General features: G+C 34.4%; 1 protein-coding gene across 1 annotated transcript; it reads right to left on the reverse strand.

Annotated features, from left to right (window-relative positions):
• Window positions 1-358: 358 nt before the first annotated feature.
• On the reverse strand, window positions 359-27,948 carry GTF3C3 (general transcription factor IIIC subunit 3). Its single transcript, XM_019741323.3, has 18 exons — window positions 27,684-27,948; window positions 26,659-26,770; window positions 23,426-23,613; window positions 22,385-22,508; window positions 21,879-22,070; window positions 21,218-21,383; window positions 17,336-17,483; window positions 16,745-16,817; window positions 15,649-15,752; window positions 14,551-14,722; window positions 11,948-12,150; window positions 11,511-11,612; window positions 10,738-10,873; window positions 8,447-8,684; window positions 7,616-7,806; window positions 5,866-5,990; window positions 2,609-2,761; window positions 359-1,327 (listed from the first exon to the last, which is right to left on the reverse strand). The coding sequence occupies exons 1-18, from the start codon at window positions 27,783-27,785 to the stop codon at window positions 1,205-1,207; spliced, it is 2,652 nt and encodes an 883-aa protein (XP_019596882.1). The 5' UTR covers window positions 27,786-27,948; the 3' UTR covers window positions 359-1,204.
• Window positions 27,949-27,953: the final 5 nt, after the last annotated feature.

Here is a 27,953-nt window from a genome sequence, read left to right on the forward strand (position 1 = left end):
ATACAATGTAAATAGTGGTAAGAATTCCTAAAAAGCCCCCATTGTATTTTTTTTGACCCTATGTCTCATACCTACTTACCTCCCACAATTGAACTGGGTTTTACAATCCATATGCACATATAGCATTCATTTTTCCCTAAAAAGAAACTAAGATGCTGTTATTAATAAACCAATAGTATATTAACAAGTATTGTTATTTTAGATTAAAGAACATACAATATTGGAGTTAAGTAAAAGCTTTTTATCTATTCTTTTTATCAGCAATACTGCATTCCACATAGACAATTCCCCCATTCTTCCTATATTCTTAGTGATCTTGAAATGGAATCCAGGTCATGTTATTGAACATGGTCCTCTCTTTTCTTTTTCTTTTTTCTTTTTTTTTGTCAGAAAGCCATTGACAAACACTAATAATGCATTTTTTAATTAGCCTCAGAGCAGGATATTTTGAATTAAGTCCAGCTTCCCAGGTCATAGTCTACATAGTTAAGATACATACAGATGAAAAGTAAAAAAGTAACTCAATTATTTCTCTTCCTACCACATAACAATTTTAAATAATTCTGTTAGGAGCTAAGTGAATTACATAATTGTGTTAACATTAGAAAGAGTCCCAGTTTGTCTTTCCTTTAATAAGCAACATCATTTTCTATGTATTTGAAAAACTATCCATGCAATAGTAACAGGGTACTAAGAAATACATGACTGACAACAATGACGATGGATGTAGAAATGCAGCACATATTTCTTACAAATAAGTATATCTCAAGTCCTGCATTTAAGGAATTGTATTGAGAGGTCACATATATCTTACTACTGTATTCCTAGCACCTATCACTGTGCCTGGTATATAGTAGGTATTTAATATATCGTATTAAATGCACAGGTGAATAAATGGTATGAGTGAAAAATTAGTGTATTTGACTCCAAGCTAACTCAAAGCTTATTACTGTCCATTTCTGCTTTCGGGACAATTTTACTAAAAAATGCTAAAGGAAAATGACAGAACAATATACAAATTCTTATAGGAATGGTAATTTTTGCACATCTAGAAAAAGATGATTATCACATATCAAATATGAAATACACGGTTAGATAATTCTGAAATTATCATTTCCATTTTGGGGCTAATAATAAGCCCTGAGACAGAAAACACTGGTCCACGCACAACAGCTACTCTGTGCTCCTTTTCGGCCGAGGTGCCCTATATAGAGCAATAGGTATACAAAAGTTTTTGTGCCATTGCAATATTCCCGCTGCCCTGATAAATGATAGATAAGTTGTAGGCAATATCTCTTCGTAAGTCGATCTGATCAACTTCTATACCCTAGAGGGGAAAATACATAAATAAGTTATATTTCAAACTGACAACCAGGATAATTTTATCGCAAATAAACAGTTTAAATCATAAGCGTAAGTGTTCAAGTTATTAAAATTCATAATACTAAAAAAATTATAAAATTATGCATCAACCTTGATTCTAAATTTTTATCAGATTATGCTGATTCAGTTAATCATTATAGCAACTGTATCTATCAAATGTTTAAAATTGTCTATCCAATAAGTTAAGGAAAAAGTCTGACCCACATGCCACAGCAGAATAAACTCCAGATGAATTAAGGATTTAAGAATAAAAAATGAAATCATAAAAGAAAAATATATAGTAGGGTAACAAAATCTTCGATAGGAAAGGCCCTTTTAGTATAATAGCAAAAATAGCAACTATAAAAGGAAAGATTAATAGCTATGACATCATAAAAAATGGAAAAAAATAAGTAAATTACAACACGAACAACCAGATGGGGCAAAATACATGTACTATATAACAGAAAGGCATGTACCAAATATGTCTGGGAGGGCAGACACCAAATTGATTATGATTCCCCTAGGGGTGTTATTACCCAAAATTTGGGGGTTAACAGAAAAAACATCTGCAACAATGAAAAATGATACCTATAAAGCTTAAGGAGCAACATGTAAAGGTATTTATGAAATAAAGAACACCAAAGTGTATGTATTTCATTAGAGTAACTATAAAAGTATATATTCATTTGCTTAACAACTAAAGTTAAACAAGGGTACTAGAAAACAGTTGTGGGGGAGTGTGGGGATTATGAGTGTAACTTTAAAAATTTAACAATGAAAACATATACTTTTCTTCAGAAATTAAACGTTACCCAATATTGTATTATCTTGAAACAAAAAAAATTACATCAATACTGGTCTTTCATCTTTAGAAAGAAGTATGTTAATTACACTTGAACTTGGAAATGAACGATGACTACTATATTACTCAAAACTAAGGTTTCATGTCTACCAGCTCATACCTGTAAACTACAGGGGCTATCTTAGGATAATTAAAATGGTCATAACCACAAGTCATGTATGTCCACGTGGTTGCTGACCTAGTCATAAAGCCAAGATGTCAAAGATTGACTTGTTGCTGAACATAATTACATTAATACATTCAATAAGGGAAAAACACATTTTAATATATAAGCTGGTATTATTTCCCTGTCTGGACCATAACACTGAACTAACGACACTTATCTACGAGTATATATGAAATGAAGTGACTCCTCAGTTTTCAAAGTAATTCATACAATACCTCTACCACAAGTGGAGGGAGCTCCAGGGCCTTCTGATAATAATGGATTGCAAGATGAATCAGCCCCAGCTGGTGAAGGCCACGGCCCAAATTGTAGAAAGATTCCTGGCAAGGCCCACGCAGACTGAGGTATCGATTAAGAAAGGAGAAGCCCTACCAAAAGAAAAAGATAAACAATTCAGTATTTCACTCACTTGGCAAATATGAACCACCATATGTGCCAGGTGCTGGAAATACCAATATTAAAAAAAGAGACACGGTCCCATCTGAAAAGAACATGCGTCTCTACTGTTGTATCGTATCACAGTATAGTGAAGAGCTCTTCCAGAGATGTAAAGGAAAGATTTTTTTTAAGCTAAGGACAGAAACATTTACGAAAACAAGGTCAAATGTTACAACTAGCTGTCAAAAATCTATAATCTGTAAGAACACAGGATATATTTTTTTATTGTTTCAAATTGGCTTTTGTTGCATTAGAAGCCAGTAAACTTTTTGGTTTGAAATACATGTCTGAAAACTTGAGCAGAATATAAAATCTGAGCCCTTATGATGTTAATTTAGAAAGGTTTATCCTCTGGAGCAAACTCACTTGAGTATACCTAATCTTTCTGGGTAAATGGTACTTCTCAGACCTTAATAACCTCTTAACCCCAAAAAAACTTGGGTTTTTGTTCCCCTGAAAGCTTCTGACTCCAAGGTTTTATGGAGAAAACGACTATTTCAGAGCACGGCTATAATAATAATGCAGGATCCCTGTGTGTCACAGCATCCCAAAAGCAACTTGCTCTTCTGCCTCTTCCCTTAATTTCACTTTCCCCTTTAATGCAGCTGCAACTTTTATCATCCACAGAAAGTTACCCACAGCAAAGGTGCAAGTGTCCTAAGAAATAAGTAAATATGTTACTGAGAATTAAGAGTAAATCTACTAATTTGTGAGTATAGAATTTAAAATGCAATTATTCCCTGGTGATCTACTATACAATAAATGGCAACAATTGTTCTTCATAAGTAAATAAATAATAAAGTTAATGAATTCTTTAGAATTAATGTATTTTAGGGACAAAAATAGTTATGTTCAATAAACAAATCATACTTCTGCATAATAAAAGAACCCATTGTGTATGTGAACATGACTTCTACTCTACTGAAAAACATGGTTCTGTTACGTAATAGAAGACAAACTATTAATCTCAGAGAAATATCAAATCTTTATATTTTAAAATGACAAATTTAAAGATAAAAATCTGAGAAAGAAGGAACGGGAATACCAGATGAATTGTTGCAACTCAAATGAACTTGTACGTCTTCTGATACAATAAAAGGAGTTATCTGCTGTATTTTAAGAAATTTTTAACAAGTTGAGGAGGATAATCTCCCTGACAATTGAAAGACTATTCAAATATTCAGTGATTAAAAAACTAGGTAACACAGGCATCCACTTATTTCTTAGATTGAACCATCAAATATAAAACTACAAAAAATGACAAATAAAAACCTTTAAATGGAAAAGAGAAGAGACATTTCAAGCATTTTTATCACATCACTCACTAAAGAGCTCAAGTATATACTGTTTATATAATCATAACTAAAGGTAGAAGTAAAGAAATGTAAGGTTTTACTCTTAAAATATGATATAAAGGTAGGAAAGATAGTAAAACATATGAAATTAGTTTTTTTAATTAGTGCAAAGGAAAACTATAATCCTGTAGCATGAAGAAATCAATTCATGAGAAATTAAAACAATTTAAGAATCACGCTACTTACAACAAAACTTACTTTTTAAAAACCTTTTTCAATGGAAAATGTCTAACATACACAAGAAACTAGTACAACAAATTCCCATCTACTGATCACCTCTTGTTTCATCTCTAGCCCCAACCATTTAAAACCTACTATTTAACTATCAAAGTGACTTGAAATTTAGCTTCCAAATTACTCTGAAATACAGTAAGTCCTCACTTCATGTCATTGATAGGTTCTGCAACTTTAAGCAAAATGACATATGACAAAACCAATTTTACTGTAAGCTAATTGACAGAAACACGAGTCAGATTCCTACAGCATCTCATCAGTGTTATAACGAAATAACGTTTAATGATATGATGTTATTCAAGGACCTGCTACACGTAAATTTTTGTCTTACCAGGCCTAAGTTATTCCACAAAATTTTCCTGTCAATTTTTACCAGAATGTAAGTTTTATGAGGGCAAGGAATTCTGCCTGTGTGCTCACTCAATGCCATGTTCCCAGTAATGGTACAGTGGGTGCTCAATACATATTTGTTTAATTTGTATAATCCTATATTACTTAATACAGCAAAGTATCCATTAAAGAGGAAAAACAAGCTTAGAGGAAGATGTGGACAAAATATTACAAGTAAATACCCAAGAAAAGGAAAACTTCAGGTTTGGGGTTTTTTGTTTTGTTTTGTTTTTCACTTTTTATTATAAAAATTTTTAAATATATAAAAGTAAAAAGAACATTATAATGAATCCCAATACCCAGTTTTAACAATTATCATCATTTTAATTTAGGCATTCTTTTAACCTTTTTTAAATTTAAAATTTTTTTTAAAAAACTAAAAAATACTTTACTAAATCCTACTATCCCACTCAAGCCAACCAACAATTCCTCTCTTTCTCTACTTAAAAAAACATGTTTCTACATGCATCAAACATATAAACATAAAAACTGCAATCATAAAAATAAAAGTGTTGATGATACAGTGGTTAACAAGATCTCTGATCGCTTGAGTGTATTCTTATTACAGGAAACAAACTATATAAAAAGTAAACAAGAAAACAAAAAGGTAATCTCAAATTGCTATATAAGAACCATGAAAACTTTAAAAGAGCAATTTGTTGGTGATGATGTTTGGAAACAGTCACACATTCACATATTCATCTATTATTGTATATATATTATTGTATTTTAAAAAACTAATTTAAAATAAATCAATCTTGAGGACCTACAAGGCTGGAGGGCTTAGAGTGTCCATTGTATAAGGAAGCCTGCACACAAGTCCCCGAGATTCTGCCTGAGTCTTTTTCCCTTATGATCTGGCTTTGTTCCCTTTCTACACGGCTGCATAAGTCTTAGCCAGGAGTATTCTAGGTGTCGTGTCCTTGAGTGCTGAACATAAGGATACGTATTGGGGACTCCCAACACATGTACTAAGCCAGTATTACTTTTGAAGCAGGATAACAAATGTATTATTTTTAAAGATAATCAAGTAATGAGAAATCCAAATGAAATACCTGCACAATAAGAGCATGTCTCCTTAATACATACTTCTGAGATGCCATGTGAATAAAGGTTAGGCCTATACAGAGGTTATAGAGAGGTTCATCGGGACGGGAGCGAAAGGCTTGTACATACTGGCCTGAAAAATAAACAGCGATGTCAGATGGTGTGACAAGAACATAGTTCCTTATTTCCTCAACAATTATTCAAATATAGTTCAAGGCTAAACAAACATTACTGATATTAACAAATGCAAGGTGCACATTCTAAAATACCAACCAGGTGCAAATTTGAAATTTAAAATAATATATAACATACAACAAAATTAGAAAGATTTACCCATGAATGTATCCTGACCATGAAGATGAAATATGAATAACTAAAAGTAATATTCTTTTAGGCACAGCAAGTCATTTTCCTGTAGAATAATACTGCCAAAATAAGCAATTTATCAATTGTGATCATAAGGCTTACGATCTTAAATCTATTTAAAAAACTGGATGTGTCTTTTGTTGAATTCTTTTGTAAAATTAGTTGATTTGTCTTATAAATTCAAGTGTAATGGATCATGGAGGTAAAAAAAGAAAAACAGTTTTGTTTTTTAGATTATGGGTATTTCCCCAAAAGTAGCTGCTACTATGTCTTTCCTCAGAAATGCTAAATGTATGTAATAATAAAATAAGAATTTGCAGTTTTGTGAATTCCATGTATTCTGCATACGTAACTATTTCATGTCAAAAGCTTACCCATATGAGATAGGGGAATTTAAGTATTTTTTCTTACAAAGGAATGACCTATAATTTACCATATATAGATAAAAGCTTCTATTCCAGAAGGAACTAAAATCTCTTTAGCAGCATAGATGGTAGATTGCCATTTGGACTTTCTATTTTGACCTATAAGTTTCTAATATAGAAAAATAAATCTCCATTTTATATTTTCGTAATATAAATAATTTCAAAAGCACATACAGTGGAGGAAAGTGTCAACATCTGATGTTCAAGGTTACTGGCTGAACAATTCTAAAAACACCACCCATACACAAAGAAATACAAAAGTATTAAAATAGCCAAATCACAGTTTATTCAAAAGAAGTGAACTTGGCAACACTAGCTTCTAGACAGCTGGAAACATATGCCTCACTTTAAGTTTAAACATTTGGTTAGGTATTTTTCTACTTGTTTGTTTCTGATTTCTTATTACAGAACTTTGTTTTATATGATTAATGAATTTTCCCTGAGTTTAATTAGAATTAGTAAGCACTCTGTAAATAAATCTTGATATAAAGACTTTTCTCCTAAAGGAATGAACTATCAGCAAATCTTAAATCCTCTGTTGTATAGCAAATTAAATTCAGGTAGGAAATCATCCATAATTAGTAAAAATTATTTTAAAAATAAACAAGCCTAAGTAGGGAGAATGGTTGACCTTTAAAATGAATCATAAGACCTACTTCAGCCTTTTGAAACCAAAGCTTCATAAGAAAAGTAAATAATTATTATCGTCATTGCTAACATAGCCACGTACTATATGTGCCAGGCATTGTTTTAAGTACTCTATATTAACTCACTTAATTTTCACAATATCTACAGGATAGGTCCAATTATTATCTTAATTTCAGAGGTAAAGCAACTGAGGCAGAAGGAGGTAAGATAATTTGCAATGTTGGAGCTGCTGTTTGAACCCAGGCATTTTCCGATCCAGAGGCCAGGCTCTTAAGCACCACACTGTTCCTGCCTGACAAAGTCATGTCCCAGAACTTACCAAGGGCGTGTTTAAAACTACCAGACACGAATGCATTGTGTCCATTTAACACACACAGGGCATGACTGTCTGGATTTTTCAGCATTAAACGGAGACAGAAGCGATGATGGCGTACATCTTGAGAGTGCATGGTAACTTGATTGAAAATGTTCCAGAGCTGGGGTTTATTGACATTTTCCATTACCATTACCCTAAAATTGCAGAAAGAGGATGGGGGTAAAAAATAATGTAAAAGGAAAACCTTCCTGATTTCTAAGAATGAAACCCTTCAGTGCTGTCCTATCAACATTGAAATGTACTATCCCCCACCAAAGAAGAACAGATTGTTTCTTCCTTTTTTAGCAAAACCAATTATACAGTGAAAGATTTTTCCCAGAAAATTCTGCTTTGTAGTTAATATTTCTACAGCTTGTTTCTGCTTTTTAACAAAACATTTAGATCAAAACACAGAATCAAGTGCTTTAAATTTTACCTTTTCTCCCTGCCCACTACAGCTGCAATACAATGAACACTGAATAATAATGTGTGTCAGGCATTGTTAAAAGGATTTATATATGCTAACTCATTCAGCCCTCACAATAATCCTATAAGGCAATCGTATTATGATGTCCATTTTATACATGGGGAGATTAAGGCATAAGGGGTTAAATATATGAATGCATGCTCTCATATATTACCTCTGAGCATCACCAATGAACTGAATTAACCAGTAACTAGCAGGAGAGCTAAAGTAAAACATTTCATTAATTCTTAAGCAAGAGAGACAAAGTAAAAGTAAATATACATACTCTATCAGAGAACCTAATTAAAGTAAGTTATTAGAAAAATCACCTGATATAGTTGTATGCCTTTCTGAAATTTTTGTCCAGAATTGCAGCAGAGAGACCAAAGTATTCTAGTTCTTTGCGTTTTTGTCTGTCATCATAAAATGAATAATATTCCAATGAAGAATCCACAAGTAACTCAGCCTCCTGAAATCGGGATAGGTCACATAAGGAATATATGGCCTTCAACAGAAGGTTCCACCAGTCATCTTTCGTCAAAACACTCGTGAGTACAGCAAATATTGCTACAATGAGACCAATGAAAAACAGTTAGGATACTGTACTTCTAGAAACAGCAGTATTAGAAAGAAAAATTCACATAATTGATTTCAAGGTTAAATTTTAAGGTTAAATTTAATAACTATGGTCCTAATAACACTCTTCTAACAATGACGAGAAGGGGGTAGTTGCCTGTTTCCACGCCTTCAACACCACCCACTCTGCTCTGCCTGCCTAACAATCTGCAATTTCAGGTGATTCTCACTGCTGATTTGTTCTCTAAAAAGTCCAGCTACCTCATTTGTGTTTCTCAGTGAGAGCTGGGATATATGGTCCTCCAGGCAGAATGAGTGTGCTTTCCATGACTGAGGTCAGATACGGATTTTGCACATACAAGGCATTCAAATGTTTGCTCAGCAAAAAACTTCAAACTTTGAGATTCATATTGTGCTTGTCCTTTTTTTATATCCTTAATTTTCTTTCCTCTGCCTCAAAATTTCTTTTCCTTCAAAAATCTTCTCTTATTTGTCTGTAAGAAGCCTCCCTTTTATAGCCCTTGAAAACCACAAAAATGTTTCAATCTTTGACCTAGTAATTCTCCTTCTGGGATCTTTTCTAAACAACTAGTCATAAATGTAGATAAAACCATAGGCATGAAGATGCTCACAACAGTATTATTTATAAAAGAAAACGACTGGAAGCAACCATATATCAAAAAATAATGAGAGAATGATTAAATAAATTATGGCACTGCTATCCAATGGAATATTACACATTCCTTAACTATAATAGCTATCAAGAGAATAGAGCAACATGAGAAAATGTTAAGTGGAAAAAAACCAGAGGACAAAGACATACAAAACGGCAAAGATGCCTAGCTCATCCTGTCCTGGTATAATGCGATCCCCACTGTGGTAAAATTAACTAACAAAGCAAAACAGCAAACACCTTATGAGCCTAAGAACAACCAGCAATGGAGCTAAAATGAGGACATACTGAAAAGAAAACAGACAGGATCAGATATAGAAATAAATGTGACTTCATGAAACAGTCCAAATACAAGCTGCAGAGGCAGAGGCTGTTGGGATGAGCTCAGAATCAGTGAACTGAGCAGCTAAGCATTCACTCCCTTCCTCTGACTCTTCCCACACACCTTTCCTATCTTACATCCTTATATCATGCTAATAGAGATTCAGCTCTTCTGCATTCTAAAACCCTGGCCATTGCACACTGTCATGCCTGTAGTAATTAAATAATAAATGTCTCTTGAATTAACAATGAAATAATTTTCTACCAGATTGATCTCTCTAGTTTATAGCCTAGGTCTTTTCTAAAGTTCTCTAAGTAATAACCTCACCTAAGCACACTTGATGATTTTCTAACTAAAAACAAATGGTTTTTAAAGTCGTATTACTTGAGACTGGATCAAATCAACTTATTTCCAGAGTTTCTATGACTACTGCTACATTTGTCAAAATTGAATTTAACAGAGAATGGAATATATGTAATTGAAGTGACTGAACAGATAGGTTAATCTGTACTGTAATCTAATCTTCACAAATTTCTTAAAATAAGATATACAATGGTACTTCGGTTTTCGAACATCTCCACTGACCAACATTTTGGTTTATAAATGCCGTAAACCCGGAAGTAAATGCTTCGGTTTTCGAACACGACTCAGAAGTCAAACATGTCACACGGCTTCCGCTGAGTGCAAGATCCTGAGGCCTAGTTGTCAGCTGTTTTCGAACATTTCAGAACTCATGGATTACGTTCGAAAACCAAGGTACCACTGTAATTTCTTCTTAAAAGCACAAATTAAAAGTTTTGGTTTTTTTCCACAAAAAGATCCAAGCAGATGTTTTCCTCTTAATTTTGTAAAAATTATTTACATATGGCCTTTCTTTTCTTTTTTAAAATATCAACTTTATTATACTCGAAGGATTTAGATGAGAAAATTTCATTTCACTTGAAAAGGCTATAGTTTCAATTAGATTAATGTCAGGTATTAATTATTTCCTGAGTCTTTTTTCTAACTCAGCCAAGTTTTATGTAATAAAGCAAATGAAAAGTAGTTACCTTTTGCATCACAATTTGCTGTCTCTTGGTCATTGTTGTCTGATATTTTGTCTCTTGACACTTTAATAAGGTAGAGATGCCTCTCTCCAGATTTGGAACTGGATATCAAACAGACCTGGGCTCTATTCATTGCTACCTACATTAAAGATAAATTGAGGGTTTTTTAGTCATATAACTTTTTTAGAAAAGTCTACGGGCCACAAGTACCACAGTAGTGCCTGAAAGCTTCTGAAATAAGGAAAAAAGAGACCAAATTACTGTGTATATGAACATCTAAAAAAGATTGAATAGAGATTTTTTCTTATCAAAGGAATCTGGGTTATACTACACTACTCACAAAGAAGGCAATTCACATCAATTTTATAACATACTTGTATACACACACACACACATATACATAACCACCTCCCTGCAAAAAAGCTAGACTAGGAAAGAATGTCATAATCTGGAAAACATTTTTGCAAAGTGAAAAATTTTGACACATATTAGTGTCTACAGGGCCAATAACATAAAACTACGGCTCTCACTTTCTTAAATATGTACTATCAAGGATTTTATTTCACTTCATCTACAGTCAAATTTACATACTTTCATGTAGACTTTCAATAACATACCATTAATCTCTAAGCCTTTTGTCTGTATCTGATTTTTACTTTAAAAAGTTTGCGTTTAATAGAGTAAAACAATTACAAAATAGCTACAATCTATGTTTAAATCGAATTCTAAACATTTAAAAAGCAACGACGTTAATATAAAGAAAGATCATTACCCACCTTTAAAAACATAGCTAACATGGTAAGTAGGGAGTCCACATAACCATACATTTTGCCTTGTGAAAACAACAGAGTAGAACGATGAAGTAATAACTTCAGTTCCTAAATAAATAAGCACATGATAATCAGTGGGACAGGATTCCTTTACTGTAAGTTGTTTTGTTTCAACAGAAAAGTTTTATCTTAGAAACCAAAGTTTAAGAACATTTGTTTTATGGTCATTCATTATAATTAAGATCCAATCTTTTAGAAACTATAATTTATGATGTCTAATGAGTGGCTGAAACTTAACACTCAAAATCATTTTTCAAAAACATTGAATTTAATACACTAAAATAAAACGTTTGGATATAAACTGTACAGACATCCTTAACTGAGGAGAAAGTTTTAAAATGTGATCCACTGACAGAAACTTCCTTCTAGGATACATGGCCTACCTGCTGCGCCGCATTTGCATCCTGTGCTAAAGTGTCTGGATCATACATCGGTTCAAGAGCTTCCAGAGCTTTCTCAGGACGGCCCAGCTGCTGCTGAAGGGTGGAAAGTGAAATTCTTGCATCCAGATGGAGCGGGGCCAGATCAACCACTTTCCCATAGCTTTCAGCAGCACGTTCCATGTAGCCTAAGGCCTTTAAACAGTCTAAGATGGTAAAATAAAGTATAAATATGAACTGCAGATGTGTAAGCTTGCCATAACTATTTATCCAATTTTTACAGACATATTATAGCAGTATCAAAAGAATTATAATAAGAAATGTACGCATATTTCCAGTACTTTATAACAACTGTTGGTTCTAACTTCTATCTATTGATTGATTGTTCTATTAAATCCCCTAACTAAACTCAAATTGCTATCAGGATGTAATCAGCATATATATACAATTTGAGGTTCTGCTTGATTCACTTAGCATTATGCTTTCAACATTTTTCCATGTCTTCATTGGCATTTTGAATGTTATAATATCCAATTAAATAGATTGTTTACTTAAACATATTTTTTGACATTTAGGTTATTTCTAAATTTTCATTCTAATAAATAATACTTCAGTAAATATCTTCACGTATCTGAGCCAGAATTCACAAATTGGAAGACCAATTTAACCCACAGATGTGTTTTGTTTGGTCACAGTGCTGTTAAAAACAATAAATTATCTACATTTTCTAAAATTAGGATTTTTATGAAATCCAAATTACTCGATTCTTTTGATAAATCTGCACTTGGCAACAGTGGGTCCCCCATGCCCACACGGCACATGAACATCTGAGAAACAGCAGCATCCTTCAGACAGGGCTCTCCAGTTCTCACCCTCCCCAGTCCTCTCACTTGCCCACTTTACTCATTTTTGTTACCTGCCAGGCTCCTGAGTTTTGTGTCTCCAGTATAAACTATTTCTTTTCCCCTCACTCAATTATTTCCTTGGGATAAATTCTTAGACGTGAGGTTATTGGGCCCTATTCCTCAAACTTTATGCTAATCAATTATTGAACTTGAAAACATCGCTATAAGCATTTCTTCTCTCCAACCTAATAGATATAACACAAATCTAGGCCCTTTTCATCACTTTTATCTTTCACTGCAATTATCTCCTAAAATGGTGCTTTTGCCTCAATTGCTCTCTCAAATCTCTCCTGACCATCATGTTTAAGTTAAACTGTGATAATAAGGGAAGACTACTAAATATGGATGGATCATCACAGTGACATTTCTCATATTTTTTTATTTTTCACTTTTAAAAATATTTTGTTATTATCCTAAGCATTAAATTCCTCTAATGATGTTTCTCATATCATGATCCCAAATTTCTTTATGATGTTGAGATGATTCTAAGGTTTTATCTTCCACTCGTCTCAAGCTACACAGTCTCAACATAGAAACAGCGTCTACCAGCATCATGATCATAATTACACAGGATTTGTAAAGTACCTACTATTAGTTACAGGAGCAGGTTCAATATCACAGCCTTAGGAAGGCAATAAAAATTCCAATTCTCTGTTCATGTCATTAAAAGTCAAATTCCACAAATAATATAACTTTTTACGATGGTATATTACATTTGTATTCATATTTACTAAAAGTGTTATATTAATCATTAAGCGCTCTCTTTGCTATTTTTTTGTCTGTGATACATCTCAAAATATCCCAAAATGTCAATCAATGCTTCTCTAGTTATAGAGAACTTTCTGCCATCATGTAGTATTTTAAAGACTATTCAAATTTTAATGCATCTTTTATGTTGATTCAATAGGAAATCCTATTAGAATATTTTTGGCTTTCATATGTTTCTTTAAGAAATGTAGTTGTTTTTCTAAGCTATTTTTCCTACTCTATATGATTTATTTCAGACTACTGTAGACTTAGAAATAAAATGACAGATAAAACCCAATCTTGGTCATATTTTCAGCTCAAAGAATATTGAAAATACTTTTTAATATAAATCCATAAAAGCTCTTCAAAAATTAGATTGCACCCCAAGTCTGGCAATCTATTACAAGAAACCAGACTCTATGGTTAAGACAGATAAAAGATAGGTATTTAAGGTATTTTTAACAGGGACACATTAGTCCTGCTTCACTCTGCTACTATTAAATGAATCATTCATCCAAAGCATTAGTGAGGGATAAATCATTTAGTGACATACCAATTAAAAATACTAAACTTCAGGGGCAGCCAGATGTCTCAGTTGGTTAGAGCAGAAGCTCTCAACAAGGTTGCAGGTTCAATTCCCGCATGGGATGGTGGGCTGCGCACCCTCAACTAAGATTGAAAACGGTGACTGAACGTGGAGCCAAGCTGAGCCCTCCACAACTAGATTGACGGACAATGACTTGGAGCTGATGGGCCCTGGAGAAACACACTGTTCTCCAATATTTCCCAATAAAAAATTTTAAAAAAAACACACTAAACTTCAAAAAAGTACTCTGAAACCAGAAATACTTTCTCCAAGACATTAATATTTTATAATTATTAGTATGCTGTGAAACAAAATTCCTGTCTCCTAATATATGATTAAAACTTCTCCCTCCCACAAAAAAGTATTACCTGCATGCCGAAGCCAAACTACTGCGAGGTTGTATCTTTCAGAACAGACTAGTGCGCTAAGGAGAGGAAGTGCAGAATTGTATTCACCAACATCCAGAAAAGCTTCAGCAACATCTAAATAGAGGTCTCCCATATCTTCAGGATTCTGTTCCACTAGTGTTGTCAAAAGAGGCTAGACCGCAAAATTAAAGCCTGAAGTCAAATATTTATTACAAAAGTGCACATCTATGTCTATTTCTCTTTTAACATATATATCAGTTAATCTGGGGCAAACCTAAAAATTAATAAAAACAGCTTTAAATAATTTTCTATTCGTTTTTTGTATCTCTATTAAAAGAACTCATACAGCCATTATTCACTCATTCAACACATTCCTTTCGAAGCCATATTATAAGGCTGGCATGGCAGAAGCTAAGACAACACTGCTCTTCTGTGCTCTTTCTCTAACAAGTCAAACATAACCATGGCCTCTGTGTTTGCAGTGTTTCTGGAAGCTCTCCCCTCAGATATTAGCATGGCTTACTCCCTTCAAGTCATTATTCAAATGCCCCATTTTCAAGGAGACCTTTCCTTACCACCCTATTTAAAACTGCAACTCCTCCCATTCCCAATGTTCCCTATTCTTCCTTGTTTGATTTTTCTCCAAACCATTTATCACCAACGAACATCCTATATTTTACATATTATTTTATTATCTATCTAATCACATTAGGACAAAATCCACCAGGGCAGGGATTTGTATATTTTATTAAATATGTTATCCTAACGTCTGCAAAGTAAATGCTTAATTTTTTTATTCAATCAAATACTTCATCGGATATTGGCAAGACAGAATTAGCTGTGAGAAATTACCAATTGTCTAAAAGCCCAATCTCAAATTCTGATCCCTCGGTTGTTCTAATTTTAAAAGAAAAACAAAGTATTACAAGCCCAGTTCCAAAATACTTTTAGCTTTTATAAGACATTCACACAAAGATGCTTATGGTAACTTCCTGGTTATTAAGAAATGTGAAATCTGGGGTCAACTTCTTGTCATCTAAAGAAAACATTGTGGACTTGTTCTGAAGTATCTCAAGTACAGATCTTAATGTCACTTACATTAAGTGGTTCAAGGATGTTGAGATGTACAAGGCAGACCATCAACTTCACTGTGATATCTATCGGCACTCCATCAGGTATAGTACAGGTAACATTCTCCCCAGCTGTGCATTAGCAGACAGATAAACAGCAGTTCCTATATGCAAGCTTAGAATGTGGGGCAAATGGAGTAAACTATCTTCTTTGTAAGATCTCATTTACTTAATTCAAAGGAAATGATTCCATAGTCAATTCTAATTTGGCCAACTCTAGTACTACCGTGTTTCCCCGAAAATAAGACCTAGCCGGACCATCAGCTCTAACACATCTTTTGGAGCAAAAATTAATACAAGACCCAGTCTTATTTTAATATAATACAAGACCGGGTGTAATATAAAATATAATATGATATGATATGATATATTATATCATAATATATCATTATTATGATATTATATTATATTATATAAATACCGGGTCTTATATTAATTTTTGCTCCAAAAGATGCATTAAAGCTGATGGTCCAGATAGGTCTTATTTTCAGGGAAACATGGTAGGTACTTACACCTACCTACTTATCCAAAACCTACATAAATTCCCACACCTTCTATCAAAACTACAAAGAACTAAAAAGACAAAAATGACACTCTATCTTTTCTCTTCTTGAATTCAAGCCTCTGATAGTCTTCACTACAAAGAGGTTGAAAAGAAATAAAATAATACTATGCTTAAGTTTGAAGGACCATTTTATGTGCATGCTTAAGTTTGAAGTAGAATTTTTTCAATGCATAAGTTTGAGTAAATTAGTAGAGAGCATTTTAAGTCCTTTTTAAAAAATAAATTGCTTTAATACACTGTTCAGTAATCTATTCTTTTTTCACATAGCACTAAAAAGACCCTGGGTCAGTGAGAAATACCATTTCAAATGGACAAATTGAGGAATAAAGGGGACTGAAAAATAATTTTTTAAAAGATTACAAAAAGATGCGACATCTCTCTTAGGAAAAAATGCTTCTTGGGAAAACCTGTTATGAAAACATTAACTATCAATTTCAAAATACTACACTATAAAAAGACAGGATTAGATGCACTTTCCTCTGCAGAGGAAAACTACAACCTTTATTGTCTTCCGAAGTGCCTTCTTCTGCAGTTTTTTTTTCTAACACGATTCCAGAAAAATCTGTAATTACCTAAAAGCATGGGGGGAGGGGGAGAAAATAATACAATAGATATATGTGAAAAACTTTTTCATAATGCAAAGATTTCTACAGTTAATTCAAATATTCCTTACAACATATAAATGGGCTATAAAAAGCAATAGTAAGTCTCTTTAAAATAAGGATGCACTGTGATATGTTAACATTTTTATATCATATTAACTAATGCTTAATCAACAGATTAAGAATTTAATTGTAGTAATTAGTCTGGCTGCTGAGTCCTGCTACCCTGAAGTACAGACATGGCTGACACCTGTGATAATGATGATAGCTTTTATCATGTGATACTACATTTTATATTTCATATGGAATTACAATAGAATGTAGAAATGTTTCCATGCAGACTTTAAATATATAAATATTAAATATATAATTTAGTACATAAGTAATTTAATATATATAATTAAAATGAGGAATTGTTAATTTGTAAGAATTTTTAGAACACAGAAGTGTATTTAAAACCTAACAGAGAAAGACATAAGTGTACCTACCTCCAAAGCTTTGTCATATTGTTTGTTAGAAATGTATAGTTCAGCTGCTATGTTAACATCTTCCATGGAGACTAGGCCCTGGTGTTTCGAGAAAGCTTCTTCAATTATGTTAATAGCTGAAGTAACATCATTGGCTTCATAGTAACTCCTAAAAAAGTAAGTAGGAAGGTGATGGGATTAAAAAGCACAAATTGGTAGTCACAATATTACTACGGAGATATGAAAGACAGTTTAGGCAATACAATCAATAATGTTGTAAAAATTCTGTAGGGTGTCAGATGGGCACTTGTCTTATTAGGGAGATCACTTCATGGATGGCGTAGATGCCTGACCGCTGTACTGTACACCTGAAGCAGAGGCTGAATGATACTGAATGTCAGCTATAATTTAATATATATCTAGCCATGGGATATGAAGTACAGCATAAGGAATAGAGTCAATGGAATTGTAACAGCTATATACGACGTCAGAGGGGTATTGGGGGAGGAGGGTTATCACTTTGTGAGAGGTGTAAATGTCTAACCATTACATTGTTTTGTACACCTGAAACTAATTTAAAAAAATCTTCCTATTTAAAAAATAGGAAGCTGTTTAAAAAAAAACTAAGTGGCAAAATGGATGAGTGCTTATTTAATTCAGATTATAAAATTCATTTCCTTGCTTAGGCCCTTTAGCTATTAACTATGATTTTCACTTTCTTAAATTTTGGAAAGAGAAGAAATTCTTCTTTAAAATCATAATCAGAGCTTATCCAGAGAAAAATGTGCAATGTCAATATAACATCACAATGTCAAGCATCTCTCTCCTAGAGCTACCTCATATTATTCCAGCTCATTCCCTCTGTACCGCAACAGCAACAACTCTTCTACCTCAATAGGATCTACAAGGCATTGATCCTACCACTTTTTTTACTGTCTCTGCACCCTTCCTGTTTTCACTCGCCTCCTTCTCCATGCTCCAACATTATAATTACTTCCTCAATTCTCCTGCCCTTCTCTCCCTTTATCTAAATCATCTGATAAAACTCCAGCCCTAGTTAATTCAAATATGCCTACTCTTCACGGCCAGCTACCCAGCTGACCATGCTGACTGGACTCATTCTAAATTAATGGCCACTAGCCTCAAATGGGCCCATGGTGCTGAGCAGCAATCTTGTTACAGTTACCTAGTCCAGTACTTTTCAAACTTGAATGTGCAAATCAGCTAGGGATCTTATAATGGCTTATTCTGATCCAGTGGTGCTGGGGAAGGGTTGAGTTTCTACAACTGTGACAGGCTCCAAGGTGATACAAATGCTGCCAATCTGTGAGGTAGCAAGGTCCCAAGGACCTAGACACTACTTTACATGTGATCCTCTAAATCTCCAACACTCTCCTATCCTCACTCTCACCTGATGACCCTGCTTATTTTACAAAGAATTAAATCTACCTACTTACCCATACCCACAGCCATATCTTCTCCCTCTCCTATATATAGCTGATTCCCAACTAGATCCCATTCCCTCAAATAGATTGAATAGATATCCAATCTATTCAAGGATATCACTCAAGCAAATAGTCCCCTCTCTCATGAATCTTCAACACGTCCCTCAGTTGTGAATCATTCCTATCAAAATACAAATATATTGCAATTTTTCCAAACTTAGAAATTATCTCTTACCCCTACAACCCATTCCAATTACCTCCCATTCCTCAGCTCCCTTTATAAATTTCTCCAGAGTTGCCTATCCTCCAGAAGCCCCCGCCTGTCTTCAATGCCAACACTCAATCCTCATTTTACATGATCGATCTATCTACACTATTTCACACAGACCATCATCCTGGAAATGCTTTCTTTCTTTCTTTTTCTGTTGTTGTCTTTGTTCTTTTTTTGAAGTGCTTTCTTCAACAATATTCTAGAATGTTATGTTCTTTTCATTTCCTCCTATTTCATTGCCCATTTCCTTTCAGCTTTCCTATTGCTTCATCTTTCAGACTTCTAAACACTGTTGTACGTCAGGGTTTAGTCCTCAGAATTCTTCCCATCTCTCCTCCTCTCTTCTCTTCTCTCAAACACACATGCACATAACACATCTCACATCCAATATATCAGAAAACACTGAGAGCTCAGCCTTCAAAATACATCTAGAATCTGATTACTTCTCACCACCTCCTGCTGCCTTTACCCTGATCTAAGCTATCATTATCCCTTCCATGGAGTATTGCAATACTTTCCTAACTGTTCTCCCTGCTCCTGCCCTTACTTTTCCTTAATCTGTTCTCAAAAAAGCAGCCAGAATTGATGCATTTAAAACTTAAGTCAGATTATGTCACACTTCGACTAATACCTTCTAATGGCTTACCAACTCATTCAGAGTAAAAGCCAAAGCTCTTACCGTGGCCCAGAAGGGCCAAGTGATCTTTTCCTCTGACCCCTGACATTACTCCCGCTATGCTCCCTAAACCTTCAACTTCTACGGTGTTTCTTGAGCACTCCTTTGCACTTACCATTTCCTTTGCCAGTGATACTCTTCCCTGATCTCTGCTCCCATACCCCGTTCACTTTCAGGTCGGTATGACTATGACATAGGAATTAAGTCCTTCTCTAATCACCCTACTTAAAATGACACACTTCTATTCCAACTTCCTATCCCCCTTTCCCTGGATCATTTTTCTTCATATCACTTATCAACATCTAACATACTAAATACTTAGTTGTTCATTTGCTCATTGCCTATCTTCCCCCAACTAGAACGTAAGCTCCACTGGGCATGGAATTTTAAAACTCATTCAATACTGGATCTTCTGGTACCTTGTACAGTGCCTGGCACATAATTTTTATTCAATAAATATTTATGGAGGGAAAGAGAAAGCCCAATAAATCAGAATTTATAGTAATAGAATTTCATATAGGAAACACTTCTGTGGCAGTGGCAGAACTGTCCCTCACTACCCTGTCCCAATAATAAGACTATAAATTATAAAGTGGAAAACAAATTTACTATCTAATAGTTCATAAAGTAGAAGATCACTGGGCTAACCACTATGAAAACTAGAGATTTAATTAACAGAAAAACCTGTCCTCAATGCTCATTATATACATCAAGGATCAATTTAGGGTTGCCTTGCCTCAACAAATGTCCTAAAATGCTTCCAGTAATCCTACATAACCCATTCTAGGGAGCACAGTGTTTACAGCCAAGCATCTTCATGACAATGGCCATGGAATTAATAGGGTTAACCCTAAGATACCTATATCAAGATGGTTAATTCTAGACTGAAATACGGTAACAGATATCTCTAGAATAGAAAGCATACCGCACGGCATTACTTAGTCAAATGTTTCCTGCTTTGTTTTGCTGTACAGTATATCAGAGAAATAAATGTAGTTGGGCATAATATTTTAGAATAAAATATGTACCAAAGTCAGTCACATGTGCCAACTAAAAAGAAAATTTTTCATCTTAAAATGTTATTCTAGTATTGGCTCAAGATAAAATGATTACAGAAGACCCCAGATCCCAAACATTTCATCAGCACAGTTGCAATAGTCTATAATAATATTACTGCAAATGTACCTAACTTCACATAAGTTATAGAAACCTGAGAATCTAGTCATCCTTTCAGAGTATAATTTATTTTTCAGCTTCTGAGCACTTGAAAGGTATTTGTATATACAAATTTTTCTAAGCACTCATACAGTTCAGTTGGAAACAAAAAAGTACTCAAACAAACAAACAAACAAAAAAACAATTTTTTTTGTGTTCTACATTTAAGCACAAACACAGGAATCAAAACAGTTCCTTGAACCTTAATAAAAAGTGCATTCTAGTTCAAATATGCTTTGACTTCTAAAATAAGATGATTAATAACAACATTTGTACACATTTCACTACGAACTTACTTTGCCATATCTCTAGCCAATTGCATAAATCGTTCTCCATCAGATGGAGACAAAAGGTTTAAAATACGCCTATAACCATCCATTGCCATTTTATGATCTCCCATCTGTTCGTAAAGACTTGATCGCTCCCACAGATAACGGACATTAGTAGGTTCATATTTAAGAGCTAAAAAGAAAAAAAAGATTTATCATAAAAAGGGGTTCGTGGTACCTGGGTGTGACCCATGTTGTCTTCAGAAAATTTAACAAACACTCGAATTCTCCTATGAAACCAAGTGGGTTATTCAGGAATATATCTACCTTCACTGGAATTCTCAACAAGGTTTGATCTAAAACCAGACAGAAACTGAATCATATTAATCTTAATTTGATCACTCCAGTCTGATATTAAACCTCAAGGAACAGCTTAGAACCGACACTGACCTCAGTAGGAAAATTAAAGTACTGTTGTTCTTCTTACTTTTATGTTACATTATCTCACAATATAAGTAAAGTTGCTGATTTTACATGAAAACAGAGGAACCCCAAAGACTTAACTCTGGTATAACAGAATATAACGAATAAGTATATTTCAGTTAACATCACCCCAAAGTGACAAGTACCATTATCAAAAAAACCTATTATGCAACATGTTATCAAATGAGAAAAACATTTTAATTACCTTTTGTGTAGCAAAAAATAGCCTGCTTAATATTGTCTTGTTCCAGAGACATTTCTGCCAATCTAACCCATTCTTCAGTGTCACTGGGATTTAAATGTGCAGCAATCAACTCAAACTGCAGAGATTTCTCCATGTCACCTTGGTCCTCATAGATCATGGCAAGAGTAGAGAATGGCTCATAAGCCAGGGGAGCTATAAAAAATTTAAAAAAAACAGAATAAATTCTATTGGTTGACGGAAGAGGCTGGAGCTGATGTCAATCCTATGGCTCAAACTATGGGTCATTTTTAATATTTAAAGTCTTTAAATAACTCTATCAGAATTATACAAACTACTAAATGGAATTTATAAGCACTAAAATAAGCACTAAATTGTATTATTTTTAAAGCATTCTCTTCTCTAAACAAAATGTAATTTCATGGAAACCCCTATTCTACATCATGCCCCCTCATGAAAATCCCCCTTTGCTAATGCTAACCTGCAACTGTCAATAAAACAGAAAGCACCTTGTCTTATAATTTCCATGCACATCAATATTGCCTCTTCATGTTCTCCCCGAGCAAAGCGAATGTTGGCTTCCCCCATGAGACCTCTCAGAGCTCTGGGAAGTTTACTCCGAGGCCTTTTTTCCTGTACAGAATTAAATGACATTTAGGTTAAAATATAGTAATGTCTGAGATCTCAATTCCAGCTATATTAATAAATATAGACCATAATGAAACTGAAATTTTTCTTTAAAACTTTTAGATCTACATTCAGAACTAAAGACTAAATGGCTACAATTCCAACTGACTCATTAACATTAGAGTCCATATTTCAAGAAAAAGTCTAAAACTCAATCATAGGAAACAGAAATTAATCTACGATATTCTCCAAACGGGGCACACCTCAGAAAATTGAGACGAAAAATGAGAAAATTTCCTATAGTAGAGAGTTTAAAGCACAGTAAAATATATAAAAAAAGTAAACCAAAGCAGTCAGGAATTAGTAAGTTACCAATTGGAATAAAAACAAATGTACAACTGGATGCTGCAAAATGAATTTATATGCCAGGAGACTTATTATGACGCAGTCTACTGAAGATCCTCCTCCTTTCAAATTTATCTACTAAGAATGAAGTACGTTAAAAAATATCAAGTTACAATATGGACCTTTTAATAGAAAAACTATAGTACATCTCAATAATTAAGGTTTTACAGTTTTAAAAAATCTCTAAAATGAGACATAAGAAACCAGTAACAGTTGTCTCATAGTATTTCCTTTCTTACAGTTTGAATTCTTTCCAAATATATGTATAATTTAAAGATGTATTTTTTTATTTATTTAAGTGTGTTTATCCAGGACCCATCAGCTCCAAGTTAAGTAATTATTTCAATCTAGTTGTGGAGGGTGCAGCTCAGAGTGGCCCATGTGGGGATCGAATCAGCAACCTTGTTGTTAAGAGCACCACGCTCTAACCACCTGAGCTAACCAGCTGCCCCCAATTTCTTTTTCAATGTCACATTTTTACATTCTCTTTATTAATACCAAAATAAGTAACAATTTACTTTCATCATTTTCTTGGTTTCACGATTAAGGACCATCTCCAATACAAACACATCTCCTGCAGTGGGTTGCTCAGGTGTTTCTTCTTCCTCTTCCTCTTCTTCCTCTTCTTCCTCATCATCTTCATTCTCTCCAATCATGGAAGCAAAGACTTTGTGAACTGACTTACTAACTCCATCTGACGTTTCTCCTGAAGAAAGACACATTGAAATTGGGGGAGAGGAGGGGGAGATTTAGAATGCTCAGTAGTCGAAAGAAAAGAAAAAACCCAGTATTTTCTGGAACATAAATTTCTACCCCAGCAATACCAAACTCAAAAGTAAAAAAGAAACAAATGAACACTTCCAAAAACAATCCAAAAAAGAAAGCTTTCACAAAGCCATGTATTTTACTCTGTAGGAATTACTGACACATCCTCATCTAGATATACATACAGGTAAAATTAAATAGGAAGTCAGAAGTACACACAGAAACAGTTAAGAGTAGAGAGGAAAAAAAATTGAAAACTGTAAGGTGAAGACCTAAGAATCAAATAAGTCTAGTGGTCCAGAACCAGGTAGTACAGCATAGTGGTTAAAGGTGAGGCCTCTAGAACTAAGCTGTCTGGTTTCAAAGTTCCTCTCCATCTCTCACTAGCTGTGTGACCTTGGGCACATTATTGTAGTTTTCTGTACCTCAATTTCCTCATTTGTAAAAAGGGGTTAATAATAATGTCTGTGTTATAGTGCTACTCTAAGGATAAGTTTTTATTTATATGCACTTAAAATAATGACCAACATGTAGTAAGAACTTAATATTATTAATATTAAAATAGTATTATTATTATTTCAGTAACAAAATAACGATATACTTCATTTCTGTCTAAGGACACCACTACAGTGCAATGATTTTTGTTAGTTCATAATGATAATCTTCCATGACTAAAAAAGTTAAGTTTAGAAGCCAATTTTCTTTTAGAGACATGTAACATATTTTACAGAGTTCTAACAAAATAGTTAAAATTTTTAAAATACATGCATCTTTGTGTTAAAAAATTCTTAAGCTTATTCACTTATGTGGAAAACCTCAAACCCCGAAGATGCTGGATAAAAGAGATAGTCAATATGTTTATGAAAGAACAGAGTTTAAAAAAACCCACATGTTCTGAGCAACAAATAAGTAATTAAAATTATGAAGTCTTAAGAATCATCTTCGAGAATTCTGAACATCCAAAATAAATATGAACAGAAATGTGTAAAACAAAACACTATCAATCAACATAATTTATTATAGTCACAGGAAAAAAGGGGGGAAAAATCATATGACCATCTCAACAAACACAGAGAAGTATTTGATAAAACCCAACACATTCCTAACAAAAATTCTTAGTCAACCAGAAATGCAGCGGAATATCTTTAATTTGATAAGGAATATAATTTCTTTTCCCCATAAATACAGTTAATGGTGAATTATTCAGTTACTGGGAATGAGACAAGTATGCCTGCTATCACCACTCCTTTCAACATTTTACTGGCGGTCCTAGCTAATGTAATAAGGGAATAGAAATAAAAGGATAAAGATGGTAAGGAACAAATAAAACTATCATTATTCACAGATATGATTATGTACATAGAAGATCCAAAAGAATCTACACACAAACTGTCAGAATACATGAACTTAGCAAGGTTCCTGTATACAGTGTCAATAAACAAAAATTAATTGTACAATAGTTTTTATATCAACAACAATGAACTGAAATTGTAATTAAAATAAGGTCCTATTTACATGGTGTTCAGGAAAGGTGCTTAAGAGCAAAAATTTAGTAGTGTTATTCAACAATGTACAGGAGGAAAATGACGCCAATGGCCATATAATCTGATTAACTGACTTTGCGTAAGCCTGTTCAAAACTAATCTCTTCTGCTCTGAATATATGCCCATGCTCACCAAGGGTGTTGATAAAGTTCTGAAACAATTTCATCCTGGGAAATTGGGAGTTTTATATCTTAACACGTTGTGTACGGATCACGAGAATCTTCACGAGGGATTTAAACCCCACCGTACGCAACATGTTAAGCAGTCTGATGGAATTATTTGAGCTGAGGCCGTCCATTCCTTCTGTGCCTGACTGCTCTCATGATGAGCTATAATTAGCTTCAATTTACCCCCTTTTTTGGGAGGGCCTCACAGCCACCTGTCAGGGGCAGCTTTAAGCAAGAGGACTAGCAGGCACCTTTGGCTGCACCTCCAAGGACCTGATGATGGAAGAGCAAATAAGGAAGGACCTGAGCAGATAAGGAAAGACCCACAGGTTCTTAAAACAATTTCAGTAGCTTTCCCACCCCATGTGCAGGGCAAGGTAAGAAACAGTAACCCTAATTTTCTCTCCTCTTTGCCATTTCTTCCCAACTTAGTCCAAGGAGGCAGGAATGAAGCCTGTTTGTTTTCTGTCCACCCTACTAGTGTGTTTTCTCTGTGTAAAGACTTATTTGCTTAAAGAGGGAAAAACAGCCTTTTCTACCTTCTAGGACTAGAGAGTTTAATTTAGTTCTCAATCAGACCCTACATAGGAAGCTACATTCTCACTGACAGTTCATTACCCCAGGAAATTTGATATGGGGAATGGATAACATGAATTATTAATAGTATTCTGATCATTAGAAATAGTACGTAGATCACTGGAAATTAATGTCTCCAGACTAATTCATCAGTTAAGTGCTGATGAGTTTAATTAGTCTGGATGCACTAACAAAATCTAATACCTGGACAGGCAGAGCTAAGGACTGAATCCTGGAATGAGGTAACATACCAAGATACCTATGTTGTGTGCGCGGTCCTATCTGTGCAGACAACTGGGCTTCCACTCTTACATTTCTGCCTCATCTCCTATAGCTAAAGCAGTGTTTTGGAAGCCACTTTGTATAGAAGTATATAATTCATTACAATTTCGGAAATATAGTCTGGAAGTAATTAGTAACCAACTGAGAGAAGAAATTTAAAAAATAACTCTAAAAAGGTTCCCAAATACTGATGTCAATTTGAAACATTTTTCCACAAAAATAACTCATAAGACTAACAACCACCATATTCAATAACTCAACAAGTATGTATTGAGTACCTATTGCATACTAAGCACTATGCTCCTAATAAACCAGATAATCAACAACAGAATGTCACGGCAATGAAAAAATAACATTTTCACTAAATTATTAGTTATTCTTAAAATTTAATGCAGGTAACAAATGATCTTAACATACCTTCACTGGCATCTTTTTCCTGGGATTTGGTAGAATCAATTCCTGATGATGATGGAACTTCAGAGTCATTTGGATTTTCTTCAGCTGATAACTTTCCTTTTTCCTGAAGACTCTGTGATTGAAAATTGATAAATGAGTCCAAAAACTAATGTAGATTTAGCTCTCTTCAGTTGAGAATAGGGCATTTGCCTCTCTTCCTATTTCTATAAAACTTGACTTTCTACATTTAGTATGTGGAATCTAAATGTGAATATTGTCGAAGCATTTCAGTGTACTTAGGTCTCGTCCTTTAGACTCAGTCATTTCTAAAAAATATCTTGAGGATTTCATTAACCTACACATTGTATCCTAGTTTTTTAAGTGAAAAGAAATAAGGCACTATTAGTCGCATGAATTAGGAAAGAATCCACCAATTAATTTCAAAAAGTGCGATTTTATCTTCCATCAGACTTCAAATAAGCGAGTATATATAGGGAAAATTCTAATATTTCTTCATAAGTATGAAAAAAATATGTATGAGTGAAGATTTTGTTATCAGACAAGAAAATTCACTTATTTTGTGGAAGATTACATCACACCATTGGGAGACTCCTCAAAAAAGGGAGCTCAAATCCCTCAGTTTAGCTAGAGAAACTGAGAACTAAAGAAGAGAGGTGAGTTGCCCACCCAAAGTCACAAAAAGACTTAGTGGCCAAGCTAAGGCTAGAACCAGATACTCTTAACTCCAAATTCGACACCCCACGCCACACACACACACACACACTCACTTCCCCCTTTAACCTATCAGCGTTAAGCTACTTGCAAGTAAAAATTAGTAAATTTGGCAAAAGAAAAAAGAGAAGAGGTTACAACCAAGACAAAAGCTTTTTGGTGGGGGAAATGTTTTAAAGAGGAGCCTGGCACAGGCATGACAGATAAGAACTGGAGTTTCGGTAACAAGGGGAAGAAGCAGGTGGGTCCCCCACATTTTTCTAAGCGTATGAGGGTGAAAAAGTGAGGGGCATCCGGGCCTAGCATCTCCTCACTTTCTTCTCGCGGGTTTTTCTCTCTTCTCTCCGCCTTTCGAACTCCTCAAAGGAGATCTTCCCTTCCAGATAGTCGATGAGCTCCGGGCTGAATCCTGACATGTCTACGGGGTCCGGATATGTAGCCCCAGGAGCCCAGACAGTGAAAAAGTAGCGCCTCTCAGACTCAAACCCGCACCGGGGAGCCGAGAGCAAAGACGCGGCGTCCTCCGGTGAAACCGGCCCGGCCTGCGCCGCAGCTGCAGCGCTCGGGTTCCGCAGGAGCGCCTG

The sequence above is a fragment of the Rhinolophus sinicus genome, chromosome 17 (assembly GCF_057876585.1).
Source record: "Rhinolophus sinicus isolate RSI-liver-muscle chromosome 17, RSI-T2T, whole genome shotgun sequence".
Lineage (NCBI taxonomy): Eukaryota > Metazoa > Chordata > Mammalia > Chiroptera > Rhinolophidae > Rhinolophus > Rhinolophus sinicus.